The sequence below is a fragment of the Caretta caretta genome, chromosome 5 (genome assembly GCF_965140235.1).
Source record: "Caretta caretta isolate rCarCar2 chromosome 5, rCarCar1.hap1, whole genome shotgun sequence".
In the NCBI taxonomy this organism is placed as follows: Eukaryota; Metazoa; Chordata; order Testudines; family Cheloniidae; genus Caretta; species Caretta caretta.
In genome coordinates, this window is record NC_134210.1 from 13,228,514 (window position 1) to 13,253,753 (window position 25,240).

Here is a 25,240-nt window from a genome sequence, read left to right on the forward strand (position 1 = left end):
TTTCCCATGTGTTTGTTGCATTAATCATGGATTTAAGCTTTCCACCAATGAAGCTTTTTAAGCATTTCTCCTAAATCAAGTCTCAATAGGTCTGACTTTTTAAAAGAGAAAAAAATTGTTTAGCTTTTGTCAGCTGACTAAAAAACTTCCTGTTTTCTCTCATGTGGAATATCATTTTTGATTTTGCCAGAGTCTGCTTTAATAACTGTCTTTTGAATTCCTTTTACTCAATCCACTCCTTCAAAAGAGTAGCCTAATTCTTGTGAAAAAACTGGAAAAAGTAAGTGTTGAATTTTTTTTCATCCTTTTCAAAAGGATATTTGTAATGAAAACAATTTTTCTTCAGTAAAGTTCATTCTTATTCCCTACCTAGAGTCAGTGATCCTGATCTTTCTGGTGCTATGTGTTAGTTTTGCATTGCACCACCAGTGTAAACTGGCCCTAAAGCTGGCATAACTGGCTTGTAAGGAGGAGGCGGGGGGAATCCACCAATGGTATGGAGCCAGCATGTGAATCCTTGTTGGTCCCAAGATATAAGAGAGACAAAGTGGGTGAGGTAATACCTTTTATTGGACCAATTTCTGTTGGTGAAAGAGAAGGTTTCAAGTTACACAGCGTTCTTCTTTGGTCATTGAAATCAGTGGGAGTTAGGAGCTTAAATACCTTTGAGGACCTGGGCCTCAGCCCTCAAAATAAAGTGTGAGGGGGATTTAAATAGTGCATAGGTCTTTTGTCCCTTTGCAGAGGGTGCACTAATGTCATCCTTTGTGCTTATCAGCTGCACTGCAGGATCTAGCGCATAACTTTTTCTTTATCCAGATTGTGATGGCAGATGCCAAGAGAATTCTTTTTATCCGTTCGAAAGAAGTACTGACAGTAGCATTGTTAGCTTCCCCATGCTGCCCTGTTCCTTGCCTTGTGTGAGGGCACGGAGTTCATCAAGGTTGCCATCAAGGATTCCATTTGTAATGGTGGCTTTGGTCATGTGTATGTCTGTCTCCTAGGAAATTGGACTGAAAACACCAGCTCTTTTAACATAGGCCACTGACAGCTATCAGATTTGCAACAACTTTCAGTCTGTACCAATATGAGCTGGATTTAAAACGGCTACCGAGACGGGAAATGCTATGTATCGCTGTACAAATCTTCTAAGTGCTCTAGTCCTTCTAGAGTTGTTTTTAATGAGAAAATCTTGGGTTGATTGTTTTTGGTTTTTTTAAAGGGGCATCACAGCTTTTCAATAGGGTGTATATTCTAGCTTTACGCATGCTGACAGTTTCAGGGTTTTGCTCCAGTCTTGTAGTCATTAAGTTGGCATAATCAGTCATTCACTGATGACAGGTTTAGATAGCCCTGATATTCACGGCACATTTTGTTTCCAAATCTGATTTTGAAAGGCAAGGCTGAGAAAAGCAAAACTCTCTCCTTTTTGTGGATGGTTTGTAAATAGTCTGCTTGTGATTATGTGGACTTTAAAGATCCTTTAATGGTGGCTGTCAAATTGACAAAATTACTGTACAGTAATGTAAATTACATTGAAGATATTTGTCTGTTTGATGTATACTAAATTTAAGCTAAGTTATAAGGTGTGCTGTTTGGAAGTGTGGAAGATACAAGAGTGGAGCTACAGATAACAAGTTTATGCTTGTATTTCCTACTGATGAAGACTTTCACACAAGTTATTTCTATGGGTAGGTGAAGAGAATATCACTCTGCATGTATATACATTTATTATACATTTTTGCATGATTATACATGTAGGAGTGGTACAATTTTGACTTGAGACTTTTGATGCCATTTTCCAACTATAATTTGACTCATGTAGACATGCCGACTTAATTTAAATTTGGCGTCTGCTCTTAGAAAGATTAGTAATAACCAAAAGAGAAACCAAACAATGAAGGAATTATACACAGCTCCTTAAATTTTAGATAACATCCTTACTGAAAACATGGTCAAATAGTCAATATTGTACTTGACCCTCGTATCTTCTGCACTCAAGTATTTATTTTTATAGATCACACAATATATTGATACCATATCGCACTGAACTCTGATGATAAGACTGTGAAAACATGCCTTTGGATCATTAATTATATTGTAAATTCTACATGTAATTTAGTCCAAAATGTGCAAAAAAACCCCCCTCAGAAACAACCAATTTAATCATAAAGTTGGTAATCTTGTACTTTGGATTTGCCTTTTTAAAAGAAAACAGTTGTCTTTCCACTAGTCATAAGGATTTTTTTCCCAGTAATAATCATCAGTATTTCATGTTGTGACATATTTGCTCTTTTATATATTGGCATTTAACTACCCATTTATTTTTACGTTGGGTCTGTTCTGAATTTGTAATGTAACAACATTGTTTTATGAAACTGATGTTGGGGGCGTTCTGACTTGAAATGGTTTGTGAATTTTTTCATGTCAGGTTGCAGAACTGATCTTCAGCACAGTTTAAGCAAGATTCCTTCATAATGTTGTGCTTTAGTGAAGTGAGTTGCTAACTGCAGAATAAGAATTCCTTAAAATTGTTGTGTTGGATTATTTTCTGAAGGATTAAGTAAAAACAAAACAAGCTCTGGTGGAATCAGCCGTGACCCAAGTTTTAAGCTTTAATTATACACTGATCTTTTTTTCTTCAGTGCCAAACACTTTTCATGTTATGCCCCTAAAGAAGCCAGAGTTTCCTGAAACAAATGTTTCTTTTAGAGAACTGCTTTTTTTATTTGTATTTTAGTTGTTTTATAATTTAGAAGGTTCTATACAACAAAAGTAGTAGTAGCCTTGTCAATGTATCCTATTCCTAGTGCAAATAAAAGCTATGCTATGCTGACATCAGCCGAGTCTTGGTCCAGAATATTCAGATATTTTTATATGTGCCACTCAAAGGTATGATTCCTTTGGAGGAAATCTTGGCCCTGTTGAAGTCAGTGGAAGTTTTACAGTTGATTTCAGTGGAGAGAGGATTTCATCCTTTAAAATGTCTTCCAAACTGTCTAGATCAGTTAGAGCTATTAAGGGACGCAGCCTTTTTTTAATGAAAATGAGGACTTTCATAATGATATTTATTAATTATTCTTCTGCTTCCAAATGACCCTTTTAAATGAATTTGATTTTATTTTGAGGATGGGCTGCTTCTGGTACCCCATCAAACTATACGTTATTTTCATCTCTCAAGGATGAAAGAAAACGAAGGAAAGAAAAACACCGCCCCCCCCCAAAAAAAAACAACCTCTTGTAGTTGTTTTTCAATAATAGGCTGCAAAAAACTGAAGGTTTACATCTCTTCTCCCCCACCCCTTGGTGGTGGTAGACTCATACTGTGAAAACACTGCTAAAAGCATACATGTCGCTATGCTTTGCTTTTAACAGAAAACTCTGCCTGAAAGGGTATTATTCGCTTGTATATTTTTACATTTTTTTTTTTTGCACTTGTATATGAAAAAAAGCCACTGCAGTTTTGATAAATGCCAGTGTCCTTGGCAGGTGGATTTTATGTAAGGAAACTTGCCTGGTGTTAAATGTATTGTGTTTGGATCCATTTCACACAAAAAAATAGTTGTTTTATCCAAATCAACCCCTAAAAAATGTAAGTTGTCATTTGAATTAGGTACAATTCCATAAACATTTTCTCTTGCCTTACTTAATGTCCCGTCATTCAGAATATTATTTCTTTCCTTAAACTGAAATGTATTTGTTTTAGTGTTATAAATGTAACATTGTTAAATATGTAGAATTTTCTGGGTTAATGTAAAGGATAATATGTAAATATCAGATATGAGAGGGCAAGCTTACATGGCTGGGTACTCTATATCTTTTCTATTTATGCAAAACTTAAAATGCCTCTGGTGTCAGGCTTCCTTCCTCCAGTTGAAGTTTAATCATTAACATACGTGCCTCTGACTGTTCCTTGAGGACATACTTAGGAAGATGTGGTGATCCTAGAGCTAGAGATTTATGTTTTAAAAGTGTCTTTCAAAACATGCATTCATCTTGTGTCCATTGCTTTTCCTTTCCTCCTCAGATGGACCTCCGGTTGTAGCTCATTATGATATATCGGACACAAACTCTGACTCTGAAGTGGTAAATGTGGACAATCTATTGGCGGCTGCAGTAGTTCAAGAGCACAATAATTCTGTAGGAAACCAGGACACAGGAGCTACCTGGAGGACCAGAGGTCTGCTAGAGGAACTGAATACTGATACAGGTTTGTCTACATTAACCTCCTTCTCTGATGCTGTAGCATGTATATGGCCTGACACCAGTTATAAAAAGTGTAGAATAGTACAGATCAGGTATAAAGGGTCATGTTGAAGAAACGTGTGTCCTGAATGTACTTTGTTTCTTGTTTAGGGACATATTCTCCCATTCTATCTCATGCTGAGTAGTCTGTTACTCTGTGACTTGTTCCATTGAAATCAGTGGACTCATCACAGAGTAAGGGACTGCCCATGCCTGGTCTGTACAACCAAATTACATTGACGTAAATCACCTTGCACCAACCTATTTGTGCATGTTTCTGTGCTCAAATTTGCCTCTGGCTGACATAAGCGCCTTGTTACAGCAACACAATAGAACCACCTCCAGGAATCCAAAAGTTGTGCAGCCACTGCTTGTCATCCCATACCCGCATTACAATGCGATCCCACTTGTCAATGCTCCTTTCTAGGGCCCAGAAGGCAGCGCTCCACTGTCTGCAGCTGCTCTGTGAATGCTACCATCAACCTTGAGTTGTTTTTTGCTGTGTCCCTCAGCAAACCGTCCTTGAAGACAACCTCATGTCCCCAGTTGTTGTGGTGCTTCCTGTGGGTCTGCAAGTACCGGAGAATTATGCATCCTGTATTTTCAATGTTCATGAGAGTAGTGCAGAGCTCTGCAGGCTCCATGCTTCTGTCAGAAGTAGCAGAGATGGAAAAATGCCACACGGGTTTGTGGGATTTTAAAAAGTGTGAAAATTATGGGATATGGATGATTATGGGATGGAGAAAGTTGCATACTGGGAACTTACCCAGGGATCTAGGAGCTAGGGATTATGTCATTTTTAATCCCACCAACCCATTGCAAAAATTTCCCAAAAGGCTCTGCACTCGATGGTGGCACATGGCACACTGGGATATTTACCTGTGATGCACTGAACTTTACAGCCACACAAGCACTCCTAATGAGTAAGATGCAAGCTGGCAAGTGTGCACACACATGAGCAATGTACAAATTTAGGCAGAGAGATGCTGACATCATCATGCTTTGACCACAGATTGTAGCTTGAAAATGGCCTACTGACATAGGATGTGATCAGCTACAAATTAAGACAGCTGGAATCAGTTTCTGGGGGAAACTGAATCAGGCCTGTGAGTACTATGTTAGATATACTCCACACTATCTGCAACCATAAAGTTCAGATCCCAGCAGAGTCAAACTCAACCCTTCAATCTTCCAAAGTAAATAAAATAACTCCCATGAAATTTATTATGTGTAGGTCTTTTGGATGATACTTCTGAAAGCTAAGTTATCTAGTCTACAAGATGCTGAACACCTTTGTCTCAATCTAGCCAAGCACTTAAACATGTACTTAGCTTTAAGTACTTAAGTAGTCCTTTTAAAACCAATAGACTAATCATGTGATTAAAGTTAAGTATGTGCTTAAGTGCTTGGCTGGTTCAGAGCCAGAGTGCCCAGCACCTTGAAAGGCTCAAGCCCTAAGTGATCAATTTTGAAAACACTTTTACTCCTACTTTGATTTTAAGAATTGGTCTACTCATGGTACTTATGCACTATAATTAGTCGTAAGAGTTTTCAGGTTTGGGTCCTAACAACCATGAATGCAGTGGAAGTTAGGTACCTAAATATCTTTTGTGGGTCTGGGCCTTAGATCCTGTGTGTGCTACATGGACACTAAAGATCCTAAAAGTTTGCCCCTATGTTTTTAAGCCAAAATTCCCCCTCCCCTCCCCTTACAATTCACCAAAGACCTGGTGGGAGTTTGGATGGAAGATGCTATGGAAATGCAACACCTATACCTTCTTTTCAGTCACAAGGAAAAATTTATTTATACTTATGAAAAATGTCTGACTCTGATTTATCTCATTGCAAAACTGCTGGGAATCTGTTACCTTCCCCCTGCCCCAAACCACTGCTTGGAACCTTAAAACTGAAGTCAGCTTTTTCTGACATCTGCTTGCAGACTAGCCTTTTTATTGAAGGGTTGGCTGTGTTGAGCTGTGACTTTTTTTCTCCTAAAAACACCAGTCAGCCAACGCAACATTGAATCATCTCAAGAATTGCATGGATCTTGCAAACAGGTGGAAGGTCATGGGGGAGTCAGGTTTTGGACCTACTCCTCTTATTGTCCCCTTAATATCAAAATTACTTATTCCCTCTTATCGCCCACCTTTCCAAACACATCACGGAGAATGGGTCAAATCCACTTCAAGTAAGAGTGGGAAGTGTTGTTGGATGGGATGATAGACGTGAATGGCTCCCATTTCATCTCAATGGGCAGTTGACACAGGAACCTAATGATGACAATTTAAATGTCACCATTTACTGTTTCACTGCAGATCATTTTAGCAGAAGCAAGCTAATGCTTATCCATTGTTGTTGGATGTAGTGGTAGATATTTAGTCAGAGAGCTTACGGCCAGAAGGGACCACTGGATCGTCTAGTCTGTACATCACCACCCCCCCAGCACCCACACATTAAACCCAGCAACTGAAATTAGACCAAAATATTATAGCCCACAGGAGACTAGACGAGATGTGCCACAGGGAGAGAATAGGAAGGAACTGAGGTGCATGAAAGGCAGAGGCCCTTGCAGTGGCAAGGACATGATTAAGTGGGATATACTCAGCTAATCCGGGCAAGTGACCTGCACCCACATGCTTTAGAAGAAGGTGGAAAACCTCCAACGTCACTGCCCCCACATATAGTATTGTTAGATCCTGAACATGTGAGCAAGAACCAGCCAGCTTCGTGCCACCTCAGAGCCTTGGCCCACCCTGGCCATTTATGTTTGTGACACAATGCAGTCAGGCAGTTAGTTGCTGTCAGTATTTGCTGGAGAAGGTAATAAGTAATTCAAACATCCCTTTCTCTAAGTTGAAAGTCACCACTGCTTTTGCCTAAAAGAGGGATGGAAAGAAGAGGAGTATTCCTTCCTCAGTCCCAGAAACCTTAATTGCTTCCTGGGGACAGCTCCAAAATGTCCAAGTTCCCATAGCCAACTGTCTCCTATCTAATTACTGCTAATTACCTCCAGCTTTTTCCCAGGCAAATTCAGTGATGAAGTTATCTTTGTCAACAAAAAATCTGCAGCACATTGAACATTTAGGGGCAGCATAATGTGGACTGAATTGACTATAAAAATAAATAATACAAGATGTAGTGGATTGGACTTGGGGTGTGCAGAGGGGAAAAACAGAGAAGGAAGAGGGTTTGGGGTAGGTAGTATGGCATAAATTCAGAATCCTTACTGCATATTTAGGTCTTTAGCTGCACAGGACTTGAGGACTTGGCTGTACTGATAGTATGAGAGTCTGAAACTTTGGCCTTCCTTATACAGTGATTTTAAAATGTATGGTCAAGGCAGATGAATACAAATGGTCAGTCTCTCAGCGCACACTAGTGCAAATATTGTTCACAGATCCACCCATGAAGATGAAGCCAGTGAAAACTAGAAAATGTTGAAGTGATGTTGTCTGAATTCTGGTGGAAACATCCTATAAATGCAATCTATTTTTTGTATTTAAAAAGTTGAAGATATTTTTGGACTAATCTGGGCTGACCGTCAAGGGCTTTCTTTTCTTTGTCCTAATAATATTTGTAAAACCAGCCACCTGAAGCATTTCCATCTTCTTGTGAGTCCTGAGCTACTCTGTAGTGTGTCTCAGGCTCCGGGAAAGGCAGCTGCTTGAAACTTCTCCAAAGAAGCAGGACTAACACAAGTGCATAAAATATAAGTTGGTTAACGTACACTCGTGATTAACTTAAGTTAGCGATGTCCACTAAAGCCCTTGAAGATGAGAAGACCGGTCTGTGAATCAATTTGACATTCTTTTCACTGAACTCAGTGGCTGGGTATCAAGCCCTTCATCTTCTTCTGGCATTAGTCTCAATTTTATGGGGTTGGCTCTTCAAGTCTGTCTTCTCCATTGCAGTCCATGTTGAAGCAGTTCCTTGGAAACGCCACAGCACGGCTGGCCTTACGTAGGGGCAAACTGGGCTTTGTCATATTGTGCTTTGTCATTCATCATTTAAAGTGGTACAATCAAATAATAGTATCCGTCTAGAATGTAACCTTATCTTGTACTAATCTAAGCAATGCCAGTTTAAAAAACATTAGCTAAATGCATAACTTTAGACACAGGGCAGATGAAGGTTGCTTGTTTTCAAATTGTATTTTTAGTTATATCTGTAAAAAACTTAAAATTTGCATGAAAGTAAATGATACCAATAGCAATGATGGAATCAAATGTTAGTGAGTCACATACATGACTCTGATTGGTAAACATAAATGCCAAAAGAAAAGGAGTACTTGTGGCACCTTAGAGACTAACCAATTTATTTGAGCATGAGCTTTCGTGAGCTACAGCTCACTTCATCAGATGCATACCGTGGAAACTGCATCTGATGGTATGACGGTATGCATCTGATGAAGTGAGCTGTAGCTCACGAAAGCTCATGCTCAAATAAATTGGTTAGTCTCTAAGGTGCCACAAGTACTCCTTTTCTTTTTGCGAATACAGACTAACACGGCTGTTCCTCTGAAACCTGTCATAAATGCCAAAATAATTAGAAAAATTAATTCCCTTTCTTAATAAAAGAGAGAGAGAAAAAAACATTAATCACATGTTAAAATTATGTTTTTAGTGAAAAAAATGGACTAAAATAGAGTAGATAATGGCAGTAACACAGATTTTAAGCAGATTTTATTAATTTTTGTGTGTCCCTAATAAAGATAGTGTACAAAGTATCAAACGTGTTTCTGATATCTGTGTTAAAGCTCTAGAACTGATACCTCAAGGTTTGGGATTCGGAATATCTTGCTGTATTATCTCCTGATTGATCTAAATTTACGTATACATTTTAAACGTGTCTTTTGCTGGAGTTTGTATATATTTTTTCTTTCTTTATATAATAATTAGATACAGTTCTCCTGTCAGCTAATTCCTAAGTTATCTGCAAAACCTTAGAGTTTTCAGGTGCAGAAGTAGTCCCTGGAATCATGGTTAAAGTTTACTTCCTTGGTGTACTCCAACTCTTTCTAGAAACTTTTCACTTCTAACTGTGGTAACAGCACCTTCATACATGTCCTGGACAAGTGTGATGTAGTCTTCAGGTATCTATTTCATTTTCATACACTACCAGATGATTTCTCTTGGAATGTGGTCACAAGCTTTCTCAAGATTGATTAGTACTATGTGCAGGGTTTTTCGCTTTTCTCTGTATTTTTCCACGCACAATCTTAATGCAAAGATAGCATCCACTGGTGACTTGGCATGACACCACACTGATTGTCATACACCTTGACTTGTCTAGGGGTATGTCTACACAACGAAATCAGGTCGATTTTATAGAAGTCGATTTTTAGAAATCGATTTTATACAGTCGATTGTGTGTGTCCCCACTAAGCACATTAAATCGGCGGAGTGTGTCCTTACTACCGTGGCTAGCATCGACTCATGGAGCAGTGCACTGTGGGTAGCTATCCAACAGTTCCCACAGTCTCCGCATTGGAATTCTGTGTTACGCTCCCAATGCCTGATGGGGCAAAAACATTGCGGGTAGTTCTGGGTACATGTCGTCATTCTCCCCTCTCTCCCTCCTCCCTCTCTCCCTCCATGAAAGCAACTGAAGACAAACATTTTGCACCTTTTTTCCTGGGTTACCTGTGCAGGTGCCATAGCATGGCAAGCATGGAGCCTGCTCAGCTCACCACTGCTGTTGCGAGCATTGTAAACACCTCGTGCATTATACTACAGTATATGCAGAACCTGGCTGAGAGATGCCAGCACAAGGACAATTGTGATGAGGACATGGACACAGACGTTCCTGAAAGCACGGGCTGTGGCAGTTGGGACATCATGGCAGCAGTGGGGATGGTTGATAAAGTGGAACGCTGATTCTGGGCCCGGCAAACAAGCACAGACTGGTGGGACCGCATAGTGTTACAGGTATGGGATGATCCCCAGTGGCTGCGAAACTTTTGCATGCATAAGGCCACTTTCCTGGAACTCTGTGAGTTGCTTTCCCCCACCCAGAAGCACAGGAATACCAAGATGAGAGCTGCCCTGACGGTTGAGAAGCGAGTGGCGATAGCCCTGTGGAAGCTTGCAATGCCTGACTGCTACCGGTCAGTCGGAATCAATTTGGAGTGGGCAAATCTACTGTGGGGGCTGCTGTGCTCCAAGTAGCCAATGCAGTCACTGACATTCTGCTATCAAGGGTAGTGACTCTGGGAAATGTGCAGGTCACAGTGGATGGCTTTGCTGCAATGGGTTTCTCTAACTGTGGTGGGGCGATAGGTGGAACGCATATCCCTATCTTGGCACCGGACCACGTTGCCAACCAGTACATAAACCACAAGGGGTACTTCTCAATGGTGCTGCAAGCACCGGTGGATCACAAGAGACGTTTCACTAACATCAACGTGGGATGGCCAGGAAAGGTGCATGACGCTCACATCTTTAGGAACTCCGGGCTTTTTGAGCAGCTGCAAGAAGCGACTTACCTCCCAGTCCAGCAAATTACTGTTGGGGATGTTGAAATGCCAATAGTTATCCTTGGAGACCCAGCCTACCCCTTGCTTCCATGGCTCGTGAAGCCATACACAGGCAGCCTGGACAGTAGTAAGGAGCGGTTCAACTATAGGCTGAGGAAGTGCAGAATGGTGGTAGAATGTGCCTTGGACGTTTAAAAGCTCGCTGGCGCTGTTTGCTGACTAGGTTAGACCTCAGCGCAACCGATATTCCCATTGTTATTACTGCTTGCTGTGTGCTCCATAATATCTGTGAGAGTAAGGGGAGATGTTTATGACAGGGTGGGAGGTTAAGGCAAATCACCTGGCTGCCAATTTTGAACAGCCAGACACCAGGGCGATTAGAAGAGCACAGGTAGGTGCGCTGCGCATCAGAGAGGCTTTGAAAACTAGTTTCATGACTGGCCAGGCTACGGTGTGACAGTTTTGTGTATGTTTCTCCTTGATGCAAACCTGCCCCCTTTCTTGATTTTAATTCCCTGTAAGCCAACCACGCTCCTGCTTCGATCACAGCTGGCAAAGGAAATAAAGTCACTATTGTTTTGAAACCATGCATTCTTTATTAATTTTTTAAAAAAGGGAGATAACTAATAAGGTAGCCCGGGTGGGGTGGGGGAGGAGGGAAAGACAAGGCCACATTGCTTACTGTAGCCACATTACAAATCAAAACTGTTTGTTTGAATGACAGCCTTCTGTTGCTTGGGTCGTCGTCTGGAGTGCAGTGGCTGGGTGATGAGAGCTGCTCCCCCCCCCACACACACTCTTTGTTCTTGAGCATCTGTGTGAGGAGGCTTTGGAACTTGGGGAGGAAGGCAGGTGGTTGTACAGTGGATGCAGCGGCAGTCTGTGCTCTTGTTGGCTTTCCTGCAGCTCCACCAAATGGCTGAGCATGTCCATTTGCTCCCCCATTAGCCTCAGCATAGCATCCTGCCTCTTCTCATTGCGCTCACTTAATGCTTTCCTGGCCTCTGCCACTGAATGCCTCCATGCATTCAGCTGTGCCCTGTCAGTGTGGGAGGACTGCATGAGCTCGGAAAACATGTCATCGCAAGTGCGTTTTTTTCGCCTTCTCATCTGCGATAACCTCAGGGATGGAGATGATAGGGGGAGCATAGAAAAATTGCACCTGCAGGGGGAAAAAAAGGGAGGTTTAAAATTTAAGATGGTACATTTAAGATACATTTCAGAGAAAAAAAGGGAGACTCTTTCACAGTGAATCAAGCAATTCACAGCAGACAGCACATGTGCTTTAGGTACAAGGTTGCATTTTGCCTTTTATGTTGAGTTACTGCCAGTATGGTGACACATGACCCATGGCTGGGCAACAGATTTCGGTTTCCAGGCAGCCATGGTAAGCCAAAGGGTACGCGGTTTTGGCTTCTAATGCCTTCATAACATGTGGAAATGTTTTCAAACTGAAGCACCCTCCTTTCCGATAGCAAGCAATGCCGGTTGGGTTTGCCATTTAAAAGGAGGAGCTGCGGTTTTCAGGTGGGAAACCCCTCTGTGTGGCTATTTGAGATGATCCCTTCACCCCTCCCCCCGCCGCATAGCAATGGGATGATCCCTTTTAGCCAAACGCAAACAGCTCAGCATGAACGGGATCCTTTTACTGTTCCATTACAAAAATTCCGCTATTTCAACCAGGTGACCATGAATGATATCGCTCTCCTGAGGCTAACACAGAAAGATATAGACCGAATGTTGCTTGAATGCGACCAAAACCCAGGACCATTCGCTGCCACGCTTTGTGCTGCAATGATTCCAGACTACGTGCTACTAGCTTGGCGTGGTAGAGTGTCCTATTGTGGAGGACAAAATAAGGCAGCCCTCCCCAGAAACCTTCTGCAAAGGCTTTCAGAGTACCTCCAGGAGAGCTTCATGGAGATGTCCCTGGAGGATTCCCTCTCTATCCCCAGACACGTTAACAGACTTTCCCAGTAGCTGTACTGGCTGCAAATGCATCCCAAGTCTTCAGGGCAAATCAAACACTATTGCTTTTAAACCCTGTACCGTAGTTACAAATGTGCACTTGCCAGAGGTGCCTTCTCCGCCTTCAGGGTCGGGGATCCTGCCTTGGGTGGGTATTGGTTCCAGGGTGATGAAAAGGTCCTGCCTGCCGGGGAGAACGGATTCATTGCTTGCCTGCTGCGCGTTCTCCTTCTCCTCCTCCACCTCCTCTTCCTCATCCCCAAAATCCTCCTCTGTGTTGCGTGAGACGCCCCCCTTGCAGGTGTTCATGGACAGTGGTGGGGCAGAGATAGGGTCCCCCCCTAGAATAAGCGGCATGTATGGGGCTCTGACCCAGAGCGACTGTTTGCCTCCTTTGTCTTTTGGTAGGCTTGCCTGAGCTCCTTGACTTTCACGCGGCACTGATGTGTGTCCTTGTTGTAGCCTCTCTCCACCATGCACTGTGTGATTTTGGCATATATATTAGTATTTCTTCTTTTTGACTGGAGTTCTGTCTGCACAGATTCTTCTTCCCATACAGCAATCAGATGCAGTGTCTCCCTTTTGGTCGATGCTGGAGCTCGTTTGTGATTCTGGGGGGACTGCATGGTCACCTGTGCTGATGAGGTTGCTACGCTGACCAAACAGGAAATGCAATTCAAAAGTTCCCGTGGCTTTTCCTGTGTACCTGGCTAGTGCATCGGAGTTGAAAGCGCTGTCCAGAGCGGTCACATTGGAGCACTCTGGGATAGCTCCCGGAGGCCAATAACGTCGATTTGCATCCGTACTACCCCAAATTAGACCCAGCAAGGTCTATTTTAGCGCTATTCCCCTTGCTGGGGAAGAGTACAGAAGTTGATTTTAAGAGCCCTTTAGGTCAACGGAATGGGGTTGCTTGTATAGACGCATTCATTATAAAATCGACCTAATGCAGCTGAATTCGACCTAACCCTGTAGTGTAGACCAGGGCTTCAAAGTCTCTTATCAATAACTTGTCTCCCATATCTTTTTGTGGCTCAAGAGTTTAATGTCCCAGTAGTTACCACAGTCTTGTATGTTTCCTTTTCTTTTAAATATTGGTATTAATATTTTTTCACTAGGCATCTTCTCAGTCCTCATGATGAAATTAATTAATTCTATCAATATGTTCATGTCTAATTGCTGCAGGCACTTCCATACTTTTGCAGGTATGCCGTAGGGGCTGGGAACTTTATTTTTCATGTTTCTCAGTGCTTCTGTAAAAGCATCTCTTAAGACTGGTGCCATGAGACGTTACTTGGTTTTATCATATGTCTCAGTTCTCTTGGATTCTCTTCATTCATAAGCCTTCCAAAGTAATTTTTTCACCATTCCTTAATCTGGTTTTCACTGATTAACGTATGCCCGTTTTTAATAACTTTGATCTCACCAGTGTCTTTAATTCTTTTATCGTGGGTCTTTGTCAATCTATATATTTCTTTCACATTCTCCTTTGTTTCAAGATGGGCATATAAGCCTTCTCTGGCTTTAGGCTTGGTGGCTGACACCTCTTACTTTGCTATCTTTTTTGGCTTTTTTTAATACTCCTGAAAATCCTGCTGTTGGAGCATTGTTTGCTGAAGTTTAAAACACTTAGTTTTTCTTCAGAGCCTCTCAAGCTTTCTCATTCTACCATGAGGTCTCATTGGGGAAGAAGACTTTTGCTTTTGTTTCACCAAGCAGGCTTTTTGCACATTCTAGAATGTAGCTTGCAATATGATTCCACCATTGATTTGTATTTTCTCTTACCCCTTCTAAAGGGATCTTCTGCAACAGTTTTATTTTAAACTCCTTGTTAACTTCATTAAGCTTCCACCACTTGGTTTCCTGTACTGTTTTGGACCATTTTCTTCTCATATGCAATATGTCTCCATAGTCAAGAACCAGCATATGTTGAGTTGTAGTGCTTTCCCCTGAGATAACCTTACAGTTTTTTGTGTTCTTCTGCTTGGCTTGGATTATCAGGAAGTAATTTATCTGTACACTCATACTACCATTCCTATCCACAACAACTACACATCCCTGCATCACTTTCTCTAAAACTATACCAAGTCCATTTCTCTTATTCAACGTCCATAGTATAGTAGCATATAGCCTTCCTCAATATCTCTTGTCTTGTCTTCAAGAGACTTTCCACTTGGTCTCTTGAAAGCAGGAAATCTGTACTTTCCTTTTCATCAATGTCTGTACCAGCTCTGTATTTTTTTCCAGTTAATGTCCCAATGTTCAGGATATCAGTCGTCTTTTCTGGACTCTCTTCTTTGACTGCATCCAACAGGAATGATGCAGTATTCCTTTCAGTAGCAGAAGGGTACTCTGCTTCACTTTGGAGAAAAGCCCTAGTCATAATGGGCATATAAAAGACTCTTTTCTTGGATTTATTTGGTGTTCCAAGCCCCAAACATTTTGTAAGCTGGTTGTGTGTTCCAAACTCAGTGGTCTCTCTTTACTGTGCTCCAAGATTGGGAATTTGGAACACAGTCTTTTCTCCCCTAACTGGCTTTCATCTTCGTCCAACCCCCTCTTTATCTGAGGCCTTGTGTACACTACGGGGGTAAGTCGACGTAAGTTATGCAATTCCAACTACGTGAATAACATAACTGGAGTCGACGTAGCTTAGGTCGACGGGAGACACAGTCCCGTTGGCTAACCTTGCACTTCTTTTTCTGGTGGAGTACTGGAGTCGACGGGAGAACTATCTGCAGTCAATTTAGCGGGTCTTCGCTAGACCCGCTAGCATGATCCCCAGTGCATCGATCGCCTCAACATCGATCCCTGGTAAGTATAGACATACCCTAAAGGCTTTGGATTTCTTTGGTTAAATACTTGCACCGTGCTTGCCAAAAAACCTAGATCCTCCATTGAAGAGAGTCCGAGTCCAGCAGATCATACATTGTGGGGTTATATGAGAAACTTTCTTTGTGTTTAAGTGGAAAATGCCTTCTAGGGAGTGGTAACAACTCTTTGATGGGGATGCAAATACTTTGGGTTGTTCTGCAAGTGTTGATCTTGGAGGGTAAACAAAATACCTTCTGTGTGTGTGTGTGTGTGTGTGTGTGTTTGTGAAAGTGAGAAACTTAACAGCCTAGATATGACATTTGTGTCTTTAAGCGTTTGCATACTCAAGTCTGCCTCTGCACTTCAACTCTCACCTGTACCAAGCTTCTCATTGTAGTGTATTCTTGTATTTGCTGTGCTAATCATGCTTTCTCGGGTGAATTGCTGAGGCATGGTAATATATAGCCCTATTCTTTAGCACTTCCATTTCATGCTTCACAGTGTGCTCTGCCACTTTATTACATACGAAATATGTATAACAAAATATTTGGAAGTTCTGACAGCCTGATAACAATTGTCAAGGGTTATTCAGTTGAACTTGAATGGTCAAAGTAGTTGGCCTTATCTATTACTCATTTAAAGTTCAACTGACAAGTCATCTTTCTTTTATAGTCATATTTTACTTGTGAGGTGGCAGGACCCACCCCACGTCTGAGCCCAGCACTTTCATACCTCTTCTGACCCTGATTAGAGGCTGTGCCAAGGCGGCAGCCCTCTCTTCCCAAAAGCAGTGATCAAGAAGGTTGGATCAGACTGAGTGGGTATGGTAAGGTGGACATTCATAGAATCACAGAATATCAGGATTGGAAGGGACCTCAGGAGGTCATCTAGTCCAACCCCCTGCTCAAAAGCAGAACCCATACCCAATTAAATCATCCCAGCCAGGGCTTTGTCAAGCCTGACCTTAAAAACTTCTAAGGAAGGAGATTCCACCACCTCCCTAGGCAACGCATTCCAGTGTTTCACCACCCTCCTAGTGAAAAAGTTTTTCCTAATATCCAACCTAAACCTCCCCCACTGCAACTTGAGACCATTACTCCTTGTCCTGTCCTCTTCCACCACTGAGAATAGTCTAGAACCATCCTCTCTGGAACTACCTCTCAGGTAGTTGAAAGCAGCTATCAAATCCCCCCTCATTCTTCTCTTCTGCAGACAAAACAATCCCAGTTCCCTCAGCCTCTCCTCATAACTCATGTGTTCCAGACCCCTAATCATTTTTGTTGCCCTTCGCTGGACTCTCTCCAATTTATCCACATCCTTCTTGTAGTGTGGGGCCCAAAACTGGACACAGTACTCCAGATGAGGCCTCACCAATGTCGAATAGAGGGGGACGATCACGTCCCTCGATCTGCTCGCTATGCCCCTACTTATACATCCCAAAATGCCATTGGCCTTCTTGGCAACAAGGGCACACTGCTGACTCATATCCAGCTTCTCGTCCACTGTCACCCCTAGGTCCTTTTCCGCAGAACTGCTGCCTAGCCATTCGGTCCCTAGTCTGTAGCTGTGCATTGGGTTCTTCCGTCCTAAGTGCAGGACCCTGCACTTATCCTTATTGAACCTGATCAGATTTCTTTTGGCCCAATCCTCCAATTTGTCTAGGTCCCTCTGTATCCTATCCCTCCCCTCCAGCGTATCTACCACTCCTCCCAGTTTAGTATCATCCGCAGATTTGCTGAGAGTGCAATCCACACCATCCTCCAGATCATTTATGAAGATATTGAACAAAACCGGCCCCAGGACCGACCCCTGGGGCACTCCACTTGACACCGGCTGCCAACTAGACATGGAGCCATTGATCACTACCCGTTGAGCCCGACAATCTAGCCAACTTTCTACCCACCTTATAGTGCATTCATCCAGCCCATACTTCCTTAACTTGCTGACAAGAATACTGTGGGAGACCGTGTCAAAGCTTTGCTAAAGTCAAGATACAATACATCTACTGCTTTCCCTTCATCCACAGAACCAGTAATCTCATCATAGAAGGCGATCAGATTAGTCAGGCATGACCTTCCCTTGGTGAATCCATGCTGACTGTTCCTGATCACTTTCCTCTCATGTAAGTGCTTCAGGATTGATTCTTTGAGGACCTGCTCCATGATTTTTCCGGGGACTGAAGTGAGGCTGACTGGCCTGTAGTTCCCAGGATCCTCCTTCTTCCCTTTTTTAAAGATTGGCACTACATTAGCCTTTTTCCAGTCATCCGGGACTTCCCCCTTTCGCCACGAGTTTTCAAAGATAATGGCCAATGGCTCTGCAATCACAGCTGCCAGTTCCTTTAGCACTCTCGGATGCAACTCGTCCGGCCCCATGGACTTGTGCACGTCCAGTTTTTCTAAATAGTCCCTAACCACCTCTTTCTCCACAGAGGGCTGGCCATCTATTCCCCATGTTGTGATGCCCAGCACAGCAGTCTGGGAGCTGACCTTGTTCGTGAAGACAGAGGCAAAAAAAGCATTGAGTACATTAGCTTTTTCCACATCCTCCGTCACTAGGTTGCCTCCCTCATTCATTAACATTAACCTGTAACCTCAACAGGGATTCCTTGAAATACAGCCAGCTCTCCTGGACTCCTTTTCCCTTCATGTTAGTCCCCCAGGGGATCCTACCCATCCGTTCCCTGAGGGAGTCGAAGTCTGCTTTCCTGAAGTCCAGGGTCCGTATCCTGCTGCTTACCTTTCTTCCCTGTGTCAGGATCCTGAACTCAACCAACTCATGGTCACTGCCTCCCAGATTCCCATCCACTTTTGCTTCCCCTACTAATTCTTCCCGGTTTGTGAGCAGCAGGTCAAGAAAAGCTCCCCCCCTAGTTGGCTCCTCTAGCACTTGCACCAAGAAATTGTCCCCTACACTTTCCAAAAACTTCCTGGATTGTCTATGCACCGCTGTACTGCTTCAAATAATATCATAGAAGTTGGAGATGGAAGACTGATTAAGTCATTTAGTCAGTCCTGTTCCCAGTGCAGGGTTGTTTTCTACAGTGTATTCTCCGCTGTTGTGCTTTGTCTAGAACAGCTTTAAATATCTCAAGTGATATTGCTTCCAGTGCTTCCCCAAGGGGTCATTCCAGTATCTAATAGAGCTCTTTACAATTAATAAAAACAATGAGGAGTCCTTGTGGCACGTTAGAGACTAGCAGATTTATTTGGGCATAAGCTTTTGTGAGCTAAAACCCACTTCATCAGATGCATGGAGTGGAACATAAGGTAGGGAGGTATAAATGCACAGCATATGAAAAGATGGGAGTTGCCTTACCAAGTTGGGGGTCAGTGCTAATGAGCCAATTCAATTAAGTTGGAAGTGGGCTATTCTCAACAGTTGACAAGAAGGGGTGGAAATCACTTTTGTAGTGCTAATGAGGCCAATGTAAACAAGGTGGCCCATTTCAAACAGTTGACAAGAAGGTGTGAGTATCAGCAGGGGGAAATTAGTTTTTGTAGTGACCCACCACTCCCAGTCTTTATTCGGCTTAATATGATGGTGTCCAGTTTGCAAATTAATTCCGTTTCTGCAGTTTCTCGTTGGAGTCTGTTTTTGAAGTTTTTTTGTTGAAGAATTGCCACTTTTAAGTCTGTTATTGAGTGTCCAGCGAGGTTGAAGTGTTCTCCTGTTTTTGAATGTTATAATTCCTGATGTCAGATTTGTGTCCGTTTATTCTTTTGTGTAGCAACTGTCCAGACTCCAACGAGAAACTGCACAACTGGAATAAATTTGTTGGTCTCTAAGGTGCCAGAAGGACTTCTCGTTGTTTTTGCTGATCCAGACTAACACGGATACCACTCTGAAACCTTTACAATTAATAGAATCCCATTAGAAAGTTTTTCTAGTATCCAGCCTAAACCCGCTCTTCCTAATTATCCTTTCCTTGTATCGGCCTAATGTGTAACCGTTTCTCAAGATCTTTTCAAATACTAGAGGTTATCATGTCCCTTCCTCCTCCTCTGTCTGTTTAGCAGGTGTTCAGCCAAGCTAGATGTATACACACCCTTCCCTTCTTATCTGAGCGCTTTCCCTCTGGATGAGTGACTGTCCCACTGTGTAGTGCAGCTGTACTAGCTGTTTCCTCAGGCAGTTGGAAGAGCAAGCAGTCTCCTTCAAGGCTGCCCAACCTCTCCCGTCTCACCACTATGCACTAAAAAGAGATATAGGTTTTAACTTTCCTTGGAGCGCTGGTAGTAGTTGACTTTTCTAGAGAACTTATCACCAGAGCACCTGAGTGCTTTTTTGGTCTGGTATCTATTTTAGGTGTGTTTTGTGGTTCTCTACACATCTTCTCTAAAATATGCTAAAGATTTAGTGTTTTCCAATTCAAAGCTAGGACTTTACCTACTGTGTCATGGTAATGTGGTGTCTGGCACAGTATGTAAAACAGCTTTTAAAAACATCCTTATTGTTTGGTGAACCACTCAAGTGAATGTCCAGTGAATGATACTATTTAAAGAACAACTTTTCTGTACACACCTGCAGACCTTTTCATGAATGTTTTTTCAAAAAGATTCCCTGACAGAGTATGTTTGTAGGCAGGAGATGCATTTCAGGAGAGTCCATTGACAATTCTGTATTTTTCAGACTATATTTTGTGTTCTTGGGGGCATCTGTAATTTAAATATCTGAATTTTGTAACTTGAAATTTACCATGTATTATCATTAACAACAACTACTGCCTCTTGTATTTAGCATCATGTTTCCTCTCAAATCCTTTCCCAATTAATTCAGTGCTAAGGACAAGGTACCCTTTCAACCAAAATTCTCATCATCCACATAGCTGATACAGAGGTAATCGCAGTGAACATTTGTCCACACTTCCAATCCCTCTGCTTTGACTCTGTTTGAAAGAGACCACCTCTGTGGGCAAGAGAGTAGTTCAGTTTTCATGTCCATTCTGTCTGCTGACACTAATAAAGGCCAGTTGTGGTGATGGTTTTTATGATGCAGTCAGTGGGAGTTAGAGACAGAGATCACCAACTCACTTCCTAAACCATTAGACAGCCTCATGTGGAACAAGCCTCTGCTGACCTTGGCTGGGTTTCGCTGACAGCCAAGAGGTGGCAGAATGTATCCTGTTCTCCAGCCCTTTCACTCATCAGTCACCAGAAAAACTATTTATACTGAAAACTGCCTGTTAGTCTGTGACAGTGAACAGACCATTTGGCATGCCCTGGAAGAGGGCCTTTTGCCATAACACATACCTCTCCAGCAGTCTCCTGGGGGAAGTCCTGTCCAGCAAGACAATGTCATGGGGCTCTGGGATGGAATCCTAGTAGGGGTTTCAGAGTCCCACCTAAGAGGGCCTCACTGATCTGAGGTACTGGCAATCAGCTTGTAGAGAAGAGCTAGGCTAGTTTCATGTGAGAGAGAAATTTGTTTTCTAGAATCCGATAGAGAACACTCTGCAGAGAGAAGAACTACACTACTTTATATTGGTTGCTTTATGTACATGTTGGAGTTTAAGGGTTTAAACTGCATGAAGAAGGGACTGATGGTTTGTATTGATTTCTGATTGCATGATTTCCTGCCCCCCTTCCCTGACTTTTAAAAAATAAGCCTGAAACACCACAGAAGATTTTTATTCTGCTTAACCTGTGACTCTTGATTTATTCACAGTAATGTTTCCTTTTCTGAGTGATGGGAGAGCTTGGGTTTATGACTATGGCACTGCTAATTCCTTGTCTAGTGATTTTCATACATTCATTGCTGGTGCTGGAAGTTACATACAAAAAATAGTTCCTAGAGTAAATGGCTTAATCTTAAGAAAAGGTACAATAAAAACAATTGTTGTAAATTTCCATCTTGCTACTTCAGTAACTGACTGGAAGGAACTTTCTTTTGTCTAGGATAAGGCATAATTTGGCCTTCATATAACTTTTTCTCAGGGTTGGTCAGGAGCAGTCTGACTCTTAAGGCAATTCTGAAGTACTACAGGTGAAGAATCTAATTATTTCTAGAGTTGGAAAGCTCTCATAACAGTAATTGGGTACGACCTTTTGTGCGACAGCCCTATCACTTGAGCCATTCAAAACAAGATTGGACAAATCACTTCAATATACAGTATCTACCAGTCCTGCAGTAGGAGGGGGTTGCATGAGGTGATCTAATAGATTATCTCAAATTCATTGATCGTTTGTGGTTAGTTTGATGGGAAATAACTTTCAGCATTGGTTTTCTGAGTTCTTTAGGCTCAGGTTGTGTTTGCATTTTTTCTTCTATGCAGGTCATTTGGATCCAGGTTTCCTAGCAAGTGAGAGAACCTCTTCTGGCAATGCACAGATCAATGAAGAAATTAATATTGCCTCTTCTGACAGTGAAGTGGAGATTGTGGGAGTTCAAGAACATGCAAGGTACTTATTATATTTTTTGCTTTATATTTTAATTTTGAATTCTTCATTTTATCCAAACTCTTAAATAGCCAAAATAAATGAAAAAGAAAAATGCTGACTGACTTCTGATGTTACAGTTCAGCCATGACCAGTGCCAAATATGCAAAATATATACTGTTTTATTAGGTTCTTATACTCTGCCTATCATTGTGATATCAGAGTTGCCTATCTTTTTTAGCCTATTAATGTTTTCAGATGTACACAGATTAAGCATGTGATTTCTATATCAAATATATTGATAGGCAAGGTATACTTGATACTGATGTGATGTGTTTATTCAGTGTACAACTGAACATACTAATAGGGTTACACAAAAATAGGTGTGTTTAAGGTATCCCACTGTGTGTGTACACAGTGCCCTTAAAAATGTGCACTTATTTCATTTAAGTATTGAAATGGTTTCTTGGATATTTAATTCCCCATTTTAAGAACATTGACCGTTAAATACTTGCATGGTCAATGTGATAAATGTAAGGATGCCCACTATGACACTCTGCACTCCATATTCACCATAGTGATCTGATTATGATATGGTTATAATAGAATTATGATGCATCTTGTACAAAATGTCATGTGAGGGGTCAATGGAAAAGTTATGGTTTGCTGAATATGATTATTCTATTTGTATGCATGTATCATTTTTGTATCTGGAGTTGACTGTGCATCTGTATTTCAAATGTGTTTGCTCCTGGGTAACACCCACAAAGTTTGGTTACATCCAGTCTAGCCAGCACATAGTGAAGGGGCTATCCAAGGTAATGGCTCATCAGCGAAGACAGTGGGCCATGGGAAAAGCTTGGCCTCGCCTGATAAGCTTTGTGTGGATGCTTCAGCCAAAATATAGGTAATGGCTGCCATTACTCATCCAAGCATGCAAGGGCATGTGACTAGATCATATGATACTGAACTTCATCTCATTGCTTGTACTTTTTCACAAATTGTGCTTGGGGGCTTGGCTTGAAACAAAAGTTGCCTCCACGTGGAAGAAGCTATAAAAGGGGGAGGTGACATGACTACTAGGCCTCCCTCCCCATAGAAGACAACACCTGGAAACAGCTAAGAAACTATGACTGAACTGGGGAAGGGAGGTCTCAGGCGGGAAAGAAGAAAGCCTGCCTGTGTATGGAAGCTTGGTGGACTGTTTGTACTATCTAACAGGGTGAGATTCAAATCCTATCCAGTTTAGAGAATTTAGACTGCATTTTTGTTTTATTTCTTATGGTAATCTACTGTACGTTATTATAATCACTTAAATCTATCTTTTGGTAGTTAATAAATTTGTTTTATATTTTTACCTAAAACAGTGTGTTTTGCTTTAAGTGCTTGGGGAATCTCAGGAACGGGGACTGGTGCATTGTCTTCTCCACATTGAGGGAGGGATAGACTGGGTGGTATTCTTTACTGGTCAGGTTTTTGACCAGGGCAAGATGGTACAGCTCTGGGTTCCTAGGCTGTGGAGTTGGGCTGGGGAGGGGGAGGTTACTGGCTGTAGCCTCTCTATTGTTAGTTCATGAATGGCCGAGGAGAAGTGTTCATGTAATTGCAGCTGGGTGTGTCCCTGTCTGTGTAAATGCAAGTCCTGGAGGGGATTGTAGCTTGTCACAGCGTCACAGTGTGACGGAAAGCCCAGGCCGGGGAGACAGATGGCACAGTGATATCCCAGTTCCAGGTTGCATCCCAGACGGGCCCATCACACCCACTGTAGCTTAAGAATTAGCCAATATGTTTTTACGAGTCGTAATTTGATTTCAGAACATTTCATGTGCTCAACCTGAGATGAGAATTGGGGAACAAAATCCTAATAGGTGGCAGGCCCACCATCTTTTAATTTATAATCTTTAAGCCTTACATATTTCTTGCATTGAATGCTGTCAAGGTTCCTCCCCCGCTCTGAACTCTAGGGTACAGATGTGGGGACCTGCATGAAAAACCTCCTAAGCTTATCTTTACCAGCTTAGGTTAAAACTTCCCCAAGGTACAAAATATTCCACCCTTTGTCCTTGGATTGGCCGCTACCACCACCAAACTAATACTGGTTACTGGGGAAGAGCTGTTTGGACACGTCTTTCCCCCCAAAATACTTACCAAAACCTTGCACCCCACTTCCTGGACAAGGTTTGGTAAAAAGCCTCACCAATTTGCCTAGGTTTCTACAGACCCAGACCCTTGGATCTTAAGAACAATGAACAATCCTCCCAACACTTGCACCCCCCCTTTCCTGGGAAATGTTGGATAAAAAGTCTCACCAATTTGCATAGGTGACCACAGACCCAAACCCTTGGATCTGAGAACAATGAAAAAGCATTCAGTTTTCTTACAAGAAGACTTTTAATAAAAATAGAAGTAAATAGAAATAAAGAAATCCCCCCTGTAAAATCAGGATGGTAGATACCTTACAGGGTAATTAGATTCAAAACATAGAGAACCCCTCTAGGCAAAACCTTAAGTTACAAAAAAGATACACAGACAGAAATAGTTATTCTATTCAGCACAATTCTTTTCTCAGCCATTTAAAGAAATCATAATCTAACACGTACCTAGCTAGATTACTTACTAAAAGTTCTAAGACTCCATTCCTGGTCTATCCCAAGCAAAGACAGAATATAGACAGACACACAGACCCTTTGTTTCTCTCCCTCCTCCCAGCTTTTGAAAGTATCTTGTCTCCTCATTGGTCATTTTGGTCAGGTGCCAGCGAGGTTACCTTTAGCTTCTTAACCCTTTACAGGTGAGAGGAGCTTTCCCCTGGCAGGAGGGATTTCAAAGGGGTTTACCCTTCCCTTTATATTTATGACAAATGCCTTCTCATATCTATCTTTGGACCGAGGTATTATGAAGTAATTAACAGATTGAGGCCCACATAGAGACTTTTTTTCTACATTCTGGGAAACTAAATTGGAAAAAAAATCAGTCGTTATTGTCCACACAAAGCTACATTTGAAACATGCACAGCTCTGCTTGCTGATGTTGGGCGTGGGGAGATAGAACCCTGGCTCCACCTACTCTTCACCCTCTTTGCTCCTTCACCACTTATGGGCTGGTGGGAGGAGGGACGTATGAAGTACGCAGCACCCAAGATCTCAATCCTTTGTAGTCACACAGAAGGCCTTACTCAGTCTGACGCCATAGGACCCTGGCACAACCTAGACCTGTGGGATTTTTGGGGCGGGGACAGACAGACAGACAGATGGATGACATTTTGTGTGCAGGTTGAACCTTATCTTATGAAACATTGATAATTCTTTTAAAGACGATCTCACTTGGAATACGTGGTTTCTATATCCTGCAGATCTACTAT

The 25,240-nt window shown here is 42.1% G+C and overlaps 1 protein-coding gene across 2 annotated transcripts in view; it reads left to right on the forward strand.

The window, feature by feature from the left end:
• The window catches only part of ARK2N (arkadia (RNF111) N-terminal like PKA signaling regulator 2N), an 87,553-nt gene that overhangs the window by 49,650 nt on the left and 12,663 nt on the right, over positions 1 to 25,240 (forward strand). For both annotated transcript variants that reach the window (XM_048849609.2, XM_048849610.2), the window contains exons 3-4: positions 4,028 to 4,210; positions 21,777 to 21,903. In XM_048849609.2, the coding sequence (XP_048705566.1) occupies positions 4,028 to 4,210; positions 21,777 to 21,903 (310 nt within the window). The remainder of the gene's footprint in view (positions 1 to 4,027; positions 4,211 to 21,776; positions 21,904 to 25,240) is intronic.